The following is a 10,121-nucleotide window of genomic DNA, read 5'->3' as shown; positions in this document are numbered from 1 at the left end:
ACTATAATATACAGCTTAGACATATTTTGGGTGTCCCTGTTCTCTTTCAATTTAAGAGAATTTAAGAGAGACAATTTAGAGACAAGAGACAATTTAAGAGAAGAGAAAAAGAAATCATGGAAGGGATGAGCAGTGAGGTGAGGTTGATTGAAGGAGGGAGAGAGAGAGAGAGAGAGAGAGAGAGAGAGAGAGAGGAGAGGAGCCACCATCGACTGCAGCAGAAAAATGAGCGAGCGGAGGAGAAGGGGGAGGGCAGAGCGGTGATGAGAGACAGTGAGGGAGCCAGAGAGAGAGAGATGGAAGGAGAGAGAACGGGGAGGGGAGGCGGCATCTGCTCACTGCAGAGCCTTTCATTGATAAAGTAGCGCTGGTGTGAGGCAGAAGACTGCAGCTGGACACATCACACAACGCCTCATCATGCTCCCGCACACACACTTCCTGGGTGTTTGTTTACAGGCTGACACCACAGTGCATTCACTCACAGTGCACTCCAAACAACTGCACCATTGAGGACACACGCTCACACAGACACACACCAATTCCATCAGTGACATGCTCTCATTGACCTGGACAACAACAGCCTCGCAGACTCTCCCTCACCACTTCTTTATGGGAATGTGGGCATAGTTCAGTGAAAACAGGGAAGGGGACACCTGTAACTGAGGAGCGGGAGTTGGTGCATCTGATCTGGGGTCAGTTTTTGGAGGAGCCATTGGATAAAAACAGGCTGCGGCGGGATCAGCGGAATCAGACATCACACCAGCATAAAGGTACGGAAGGAGGCAAGCATGTGTGTACAGTGCATGTGTTTATACACATACGCAGGTGAATATGACCCTGCATGCACACACTGTGCATGTGAATACACATGCCCATGCATGGATAAACTTCACACACACCTGACAGTTCAAAGAAATTCTTTCTGAGTGCTGTGAGACTCCTGAGCTGTAAACAGAGCTGCTTCCTCCTCACAGCAACAGGAGCCGGTACCTTGCTCCTCCTCCTCCTCCTCGCTCCTGCTCTCTCTCTCCATCTTTTTATGTGCATCTTACTCTCTCTCTCTCACTCTCTACTTCTACCCTATCTTTATCCGTATACCCTGACACCTACTTGTTCCAGTAATCTCATTCTGGTTGCAGCGTCCTGCCTCTCCCTCATATTTTGGTCCATCTGCCTCCTCCACCTCCACCTCCTCACACTCTCACTCTCTTTCCTCGCATCCTCTTTTTGCCACACAGAAACATCTCTGTCATTTGCTGTCCCGCACTTGTGTCTGCAATAGCTACAGCTCCTCTCCTCATGTCTTAGACAACTTCAATATCTGTCTTCTTTACTCCCCGCCAGCCTGTCCGTCATCCTGGGATCTACAGAGGCAAGCGGCGTGCCGGTGTCGGCCATGAAGCTGGTGAATGGAGGAGGAGGAGGAGGAATAGGAGGTGGTGGCGGAGGAGGTGGGGGAGGTGGAGGAGGCGGCGGAGTTGGAGGAGTGGGAGGAGGGGGAGAGAAGACTGCCTTTTCCTTTAAGAAGTGCTCTGCTTTCCAGTTTGTCAAGAGGAAGGTGAGTTTGGATAACACACACACACACACACACACACACACACACACATTTTTGGGATGGATGCGAGTGTGTGGCCATACATGCACCTACACACACAGAGTGAGTGGTGTATTGGCTGAGAGAGGAGGTGTCACAGCCGGAGTGTTCCCTCTCTCTTTCTACGTGTATCTATGGTGTGTGTGTGTGTGTGCGCACCAGAGATGATGTCATTGTGGAAGCTAAGCTGCTCTATAATCAGGTGCAAGACTCGACTCCCTGTGTATCTGTGTTTACCGTGTGTGTGAGTCTGTGTCTCTGTGCTTGTGTGTGTATTCTCCAAAGCACTGTTGCATTACAGAACCTACAAGTGTCCGTTGTGTAGAAATCATGACATCATTAAGCTGGCGAGGTCCTGTACTGTAGTTTAGGATCTACTCAGCACATCCTGCGTTATGCTGCAGTGCTGTCACAAGGCTCATTTCCTGTGTAATGTTAATGGTTGCATTAAATGGTTTCCTTGCTTGATGTGTTTGTGTAATGAATGTGTTTGCTGACTTTTCCAAAACAACAGTACAGTACAGGGATTTAATGGACTGCAAAACTGTGCTTGGACATTTGGTACCACTTCTCAGTACTTGTACTTTGTACTTTACAAAGATGTTGTAAGTTGTAACAAACATCTTTATTGGTGGTAAATAAATAATTTATCATAGAATATAATGTGGTTTCTGAAAACACAGGAATATCCCACCAATGCACAGACGACTAGTACAGCTGCAGAGGATTTGGAACAAAATGTATTCAATAGGAGTCAAATTAACAACAGCAGACTTTTTTGTCCTGGCGATCTGTCCAGGGAGTACCTCACCTCTTGCCCATTGTCAGCTGGGATAAGGTCTAGCCCCTGTGCAACCCTTAAAAGTAGTTTAGATAATGGATGGATGGATGGATGGACTTATTTGTCACCTATTCCTTTTTAGAAGACAACTTTATTAAAATTGCCAGTATGATTACTTTCAATGTTAGAATTAGTATTATACTACTATTTGTATGTCTTAGACTACTTGATTGAAGAGTTATAACCAAATTATTAAACTGCAGACTTCATGGACTTTTATAGTAGAATAACACATTGTTAATGATTAAATAACATTTCTAACTGCGTGCCTGAGGGCACTCAACAGAAACTCATTAACCCTTATTAATGACTTACTCACTTTCTAACAAGTCATTAAAGTGACAGTTAGAAATGTTAGTAAGATATGCTGATACAGGGTAATGGGTTCCTTTCTTTTAAATGAGACATCAATAGGAATAGAAGAGTGAGAAAAACGAAATGGTGAGGGTTGCTGGAGGATGATACACGATATCATCATGATACACCATATCATCCTCCAGTACCATATCCACCCATATGGATGTTTCACACCTAAAAGTTTGTTTTTCTATTGCTGTTCTGTAAAGCATTAATAAATGAATTACCAACAATAAGAAAACCTACAAGCTACAAATTGCAAACCCTCTCTGAAGTATGTGATTGTTTAAGTCATTCTTTAAGGAAAAGTGCAAAAAAGCTCTCATTGCAATATTTGTTTAATTGGCAAATTGATAATACGAACAATTGTAAGTTGCAGTCTCTTACGCAATCTGTAAGAGACTAAAAAATATTAGTGACATGCTGACAATCATTGTATGCAAGACTTCCATAAGTTTCAAAAGAAGGGTGATGAAAAAGTATCCTTCTGAATTGTTAAATGTGCTATATAGAAGTTTTTGCCATTGCTACATAGTAAACGTTAGCATTAGAGGCTGTTTACTTACCAGAAATGTTGCAGTAACGGCACTGAACTTCATTCCTTTACTCAGCAAAAGCTGTGTCAGACAGTGGAAAGCAATGCTAATGTTAACTTTTGTTTTGCTTCTATTTCTATTACTTTTCTTCTACTGAATTTAGCATGCTAGCTAGTCCTAGCCTATCCTGTCTTATAATGGCACTTTGTGATAGCAAGTCACTGTAGCATCCAGTCTGCCCTTGATCCAATATGAGAGGACATGGGAAATAAAAAGCTGTTAATGCTAATCTTGCCTTTTAGCAATTGCAAAAACCTACATATAGCCCCTTTAATGCAACAAATAACATAGTGGTGATAAACTAAAATGTGAATGGCATGAGAAAGAGTTTGTTAGACTGGGGAGCTTCAGTAGTGTAATCCCAATAAACCTCCATTAGGGTTTGTTACACTCACTCAAAACATGTTGGGCTTGACAAACAGTTCAACTTCTGCTTCCTTAAATCTGAATAATTTGCTGCCAATTTACATGAGATCAAAAGAAAACACAGGGCAGTATGACTTCAGGGTATGTTGGAAAGGAAATGAGTACCATTACTTCCAGCTTGCGGAGGAGAGATGGATTGATGCATTCACTCAATAATCACTGTATTGCTTAGAGGATATAGCAGAACATTATTTTTTCCATTACCCAAACAGTGTAATAAAATAAATCAGATAATAAATTAAGGTTTTATTGCACAGGTTCAAGCTAACACATTTTCAGCCTTCAGGGAGTGAATATATTCCAGGATAACAACAATTTGGCAACAATCAACAATCATTTACAGTATGTACTTGATAAATGTTTCTTGGCTTTATAGGTTGTTGGGCAGATTTACACATTTTTCTTCTATGGATGTGTTGTCACCGTATGCTGTTGTTCTCAGTGTGGTTGCCTAAAGTGCGTGTTATTGCGAGTGTTGGTCTCAGATGGTGTACAGTATGGTGTGGATCACTGATGACTCGCCTGGTGAATATGGGCAGATTGTGTTAACACCCACACACAAACACACATGCACTCCCACAGGCACATTCTGCTGTGATGAATCTCCCATGGGATTTTAACACAAACCAGTAATTAAAAGCCTATCTATCTATCTATCTATCTATCTATCTATCTATCTATCTATCTATTCAATATTTAGCTGTTCTTGCCTTTCTTTTGCGTATTTATAAATGTTATAAATCTAGCTTTCCCTCCACACTCCATCCTTGTGAGAAAAAAAGGAGAACCTTCCAGATATGCATCAGCACATGGACCCAAAACTGCTGGTGTTCAGGGTAATCACATAATGGGGGAGAGCATGGGGCCAGGCTGAGCTCTGTATTAAACAAATGAGCAAAGGAAATTATGGAAGGAAATATAAAATCAATGGCTCTGTTAGAGTACGTGTTTGTTTTTGTCTGTACATTGAGGCTGCACATTTGAGATGACGCCTGATTAAGGACGCACAAACGCATAATTGGGAATAAAAAGGTAACAGTGAACACAGTGTACCTCAAACATGAAGCAGTCCTCCTTACATGTAACGTATAGCTCATAAGTGTGAATTTTACGTGAGCCATATTGCTGCTGCTGCGAGCACAGTGTGACTTGTGTTTTTGTGCCTTTGAATAAGTGTTAAGCTGTAGATGACACCTGCTGTCAGTTTCATTGTCAGTGTGACATGTTAACAAGAAGTATGACAGCACACTGTTTGATCCATGAGATAATGACAAAACATGTCTCGCTCTTTAAATCTAATGACAGATAACAAAAGAAAAAGTCCTCTAATTGGGTGTAACGTCAGTCACACACAGAATGAGTTCATAGTCTATTTGAAGAAGTGTGTGTCCAGTTATTCTTATTTAAGGTGTGTGTCAGTAGATTTGTGTGTCAGTCTCACAGTGGCTGGTTTGTTTTTGTATTGACCTGCTGGAGTGTTTTTCCAAGTCCTGTTTTCCTTTAGACTCGACATGCCTTGACATGCTGTCTGACTACCCTTTGACTTAGGCATTTAATCTCAGTGTGTGTGTATGTGTTTGTGTGTGTGTGTGTGTCACAGCTGTCTGGACTCTGGACCCTGTGCCATTCAGTCGCATAGGCTACTGCCCTGTGGTGTGTGTTTGCTAAATTTTCGAATCACGCAGTGGGGTGAGATTTCACAGGGCTTCTCATGAAAAAATGCTGCTTCTTTCACTCCCTCTCACTCTCCTTCTGTTCCTCATGTGTCAGTTTTTCTGTTTCCTCTCTACTTTCACCACCTCTCCCCCATGTTTCTCTCCCAAACACACACACACACACACACACACACACACACACACACACACAGGGTTTTACGGTTAGTGACAGTGCTTTTACTGGGAAGTCTTAGTCACTCCAGGAGCGATTTGTGTACAGTATGAAATGTGTTTTTGCATGCACCAATGTGTGCCTGTGCAGGTGATATAACACCATTAAACACAATGTCTCACTCATTGTTGGCACCATATGGTTGCATAATGCGGACATCTGTTAGTGACAAGGATGGAGAAGGGTTTAATCTGCGATAATTCATCATAATAGCATACATATGGATTGATCTCCCTCATCTGCAGGCCATCTTTAAAGCATGAGATTTGAAAGAAACTTGTGCAAGATTAGAGAAGATAGACTTTGCTTTTATTTTTCATCATATTTGAAAGTGCCATCTGCATTTTTACTTTGTGTCATCAACACACGACAAGTGTATGTGCATATATGGTGCATCATTCTGTGTGTTCCCTTTCCTGATTCCTGTGTTCAAAGTGTGGCAGAGCAGAGACACAATCTGTGCCTCTTTGAAGCGCAATACTGTGTGTGTGTGTGTGTGTGTGTGTGTGTGCGTCCCACTTGACCTGACATGTAATCAGGGATAGCATGAAAAACTCTTCTTTCTTTGATCAAAGGTTGCAGCTGGCAGGGTTGACAGTGTATATGTGTGTGTGAATGTGTCTTTGTGGAGCACCTGTGAGAGTACTTATGAATACATGTGAATGAAAAAAAGAGAAACAAAGTAAAGGTGAGATCAAACCAACCTTTTTACTCCAAAGAATTCTTATCTCAAATCAATTCTTCTTTCCCATGCAGGTACGAAGATGGATGCGGAACCCCAAGGTGAGCGTGGAGAAAGCCCAGGGGAAAGGCCTCCTCTACCCCTGTCCCAAGTGTCCGCTGGCTGAGGACCTGTGGTACACGCACTTCCCCTCGCCTTACGGCTGCTGTCACTACGCTGCCCTGCAGGGCGGCCAGTACTACCACCACGAGCCATGCTCGCCCTGCTCACCGTGCTCCGCAAATGGGCAAACCGGCGGCCATGACAAGAACAAGGGCTGTAAGGTAAAGGGAAAAACAAACACAGAGAGAGAGAGAGAGAGTGTGTGTGTGTGTGTGTCCATGACTGCATTTGTGTCACTACCCATTCATTAAGTCACACTCTACCTGGTGACACACAATCAGTTGCCTGTACCTCAAGAGTATCATTTGTCGCCTCCATTACACACACACACACACAGCTGTAGGTAGTGAATAATATGCTCAGACTTTATTTAAAGGATGGTTACAAGTTAATACAACTTGAGTCACATTTTCAGTCTGGCCATCAGTTCTACTGTATTGGTTATTCACCAAATATTTTGCTAGAGCAAAAAAAATAAAAAATAAAAATGGTTAAATATGTCCATGGATTATTTAGAGGCCTGGAAATGCAAGAAAAATAGCAAAAGACTGAACATGTGGAGAAGTGAATATAATTTTGTGTAGCATAAATGTTTTCCTTTCCCATTTATCGTCACCCCTCAGATTTAATGCGAAACACCAGGGTACACAGATTGGCAATGACTGGTTCAGATTTGCAAACAGGTTAAACAAGCTAACACTTAAGACAGATACTCTAAACCATTTTATTCTGAAGGTAAAACTGAGAGCAACTACACCAGAAATGTTGCCAAAATGTATTGAGTTTAGTAGGCCGAAGTTGAAGCTCGGTCAATAAACTGTATATTTACAGTGGAGAGTTTGGGTCATAATCTCACCGCTCATCCTTGATTTCTTTTCCTGTTTGACCTGTGGGTTTGTTTAAAACCTCTCATGCATCTTTTTAGCCATCTTGCCACATTTCCAAGCAATTAAGTTGGTTAGCACAACAACATTATTATCACCTATAGGAATGATGGCTAAGACTACAAAAATTAGAGCCAAGTTGTAATAAAATGGAAGTATCCTTTATATCCTAAATTCTGGCTGACCACACATTAGTGGATGTCTTTGCAAAACTTTGCAAAGTTGCCAAATACCTAAAGCTGAATTTTGATGAACATATGTGCAGAATAATGCAGAGTGTTTCTGTTTGATGTAATGGTACAACTATAAAAATCAATGAGACATTGATACTACTACCTTGTTTTTAGAAAAACTGCCATCCCAATGTAGACACTGAACTTTGTCAGAATAAGCAGATGTCCAGTTGGCTATATTTTATAACCTGTAAGCTTTTTCCACATTTAAAGTAAAATTAGAAATTTAAGAGGTAAATGAAGAGTTAATAATATTCTCCATCCCCTCACCTCAGGTGGAAGTATATCCACTAACACACTTGACTCATTTCAGAGACCTCCCTCTGTTCGCCCATTAGCGCCCATTGAAAGAAGTCAAAGAAGCAAATTAGGTACTAACAGGACTCTAGACATTGTTCTATTTGTCTTTGTTCTCCCTTTTAAGCTCTACCACAAGTGTTGTTACGTAACATAAACACTAAGGCGACTCGGGTATTTCTCAAAGACCCCCTTGTTGTTGTTCACCATGGGCTGGTGTTTCTGAAATTAGGGAGGCAGAAAATAAGAATTTCTAACTTGGTTTCTTTTGTATTATAAATTAAACAAAAATTAAAGAATGAACACAAGTGCCTGGAGGGATCTGTGAAGACAGAGCTGTCAGTGAGCTCACAAACACACAGACACACACACACACACACACACACACCAGTCCATTCACACTGAGGCTTCTGCAGGTGTCCAGATGTACAGATTGTCCTTGGTTATGCAACTGCAATCATAATAGCGATCCCACTCCTTATCAATCACCATACCCATCAACTGGTTCCATGCTCATGAGTGTGTATGTATATGTGTGTGTGTTTCTTGGATCCCATGGGCGACAGGAGAGAATGAGTCATCACCATCCCAGCAAGACAAAGCCGCACTGAACTGTGCGCGTTCGCATGTGAGCGTGAGCGTGTAACAGCACTGAGGTGTGTAAGAATATAAAATAGGGTCGTGTAGTCGTCCGTTATTCTCTCCTCCCTGCAGCCCTTTAGTTTTTTCCATTTTGTTCCATTTTGCTCTGGATTTCTTTCAGGCCACTCTGTCTCACTCATCTCATCTCTCCATCAATTCCACCTCTTGCCCTCACAACCAATAGATCTGTCACTAATGTCTCAGTGGAGATAACCAGTGTGTATGTGTGTGTGTGTGTGTGTGTGTGTAGAATTAATGGGTGCTGTGGTGCAGTGGGGGCAGGTTAAAGAGGAAGGGGCTCTGCAGTGAGTCATAGCTAGTTTTCACTGCAGAGTGTGAAGTCAATACAAAGCCAGCATAGAGTTAAACAGGGTTGACCTACAGTAGCTGCTCATATCTCATACAGTATGTTTTGTGAACTAAGGCTCTATAAATGATTAAAAGTGAAAACTTACAACACATGCCAAAACCTAAATATGGTTTGAAATGCATTCATGTTCCGTGTTTGACTTTGTGTGGCAATGGCAAACACTATGACTGCGAAAAAAAATTCAGCACACAGACGTCATGCTCTACTCTGTTCTACGTACGTATGGTACGTACTGTACCATATCTCTGCACACTCTGTCCACAGCACTTTCACAACCCAGGCCCTCAAAGTTGATTTGTCAAACACTCCCAGAGCGTGACACTTGTTCAACAAATGGAGCATGTAACAGAGACATTTCACTCGCATGCCAAACACACTGTTCTGTCCTCCAGGAGGCCACCCACAACCTGACTCCAATGCAAATGAGCAAAAGCTTCGCAAATTTGTCAGCGCATCAAAGCGAGCCGCATCAGTCATGCTGTCTAGCAAGTGTCTCGGGCTCGGACTTAAGAAAGTGGGGTGATGATGCAGAGGGGCTGCTGTCACATTTTAGAGGAGGTGGAGATGAATAAGACACCATGATGACAGGTTTTGTCAGATTACTCTGAAGTGTGCAGAGACAGACGGGGGAAACTCGGGGGATTTCTGTCATGGTCTGATTTGTTGCTCTTTATTCTTTACTTTTTATGCTGTTGTTAATGTAGAAGTATATTATTTTGCTGTACGTGCCCTGTATTGTTGAAATATTGAGTATTAAGCTTTTGTTCTGCTTACTGTAACGTTTCTGCATTACGCTCATTGTGAGCAGAAGCTTTTGTTAGAAATTGTTAATCTGTACTTGGCAGCAAAACATTGTTGCAGTTGTTTGTTGCCAGAGGAGTTGCATCTGAGCTGAAATTAAAGTTCTCACTAATCCCTGAGAGGCACAATATAAATAAAATATGAACTCTGCAATATGTGAATTAATGTAAGGACATTTACTCAACCCTCTTACACACTTGAGTGTTGTTCTTGCTCCAAAAAAAGTCCCTGACAGATTGCCCTCCTCCTCCTCCTCCTCTTCCTTATTAAAAATCTATCACAGCACCTTTTTTTTCTAATTACAAAGCATCAGCACTATTAAAAATGCAGGTAGCCTAGGCTTGCCCCA

At 41.9% G+C, this 10,121-nt stretch overlaps 1 protein-coding gene across 1 annotated transcript in view; it reads left to right on the top strand.

Moving 5' to 3' along the window:
- The first annotated feature begins 281 nt into the window (after nucleotides 1-281).
- The window catches only part of sgk1 (serum/glucocorticoid regulated kinase 1), a 36,463-nt gene continuing 26,623 nt past the window's right edge, over nucleotides 282-10,121 (top strand). The window contains 3 exon segments of the mRNA XM_018696122.2: nucleotides 282-770; nucleotides 1,345-1,558; nucleotides 6,458-6,706. Coding sequence (XP_018551638.1) covers nucleotides 1,397-1,558; nucleotides 6,458-6,706 — 411 coding nt within the window. The 5' untranslated portion in view covers nucleotides 282-770; nucleotides 1,345-1,396.

The sequence above is a fragment of the Lates calcarifer genome, linkage group LG7_1 (assembly GCF_001640805.2).
Source record: "Lates calcarifer isolate ASB-BC8 linkage group LG7_1, TLL_Latcal_v3, whole genome shotgun sequence".
In the NCBI taxonomy this organism is placed as follows: domain Eukaryota; kingdom Metazoa; phylum Chordata; class Actinopteri; family Centropomidae; genus Lates; species Lates calcarifer.
This window is presented reverse-complemented; position numbering and strand designations above follow the sequence as displayed.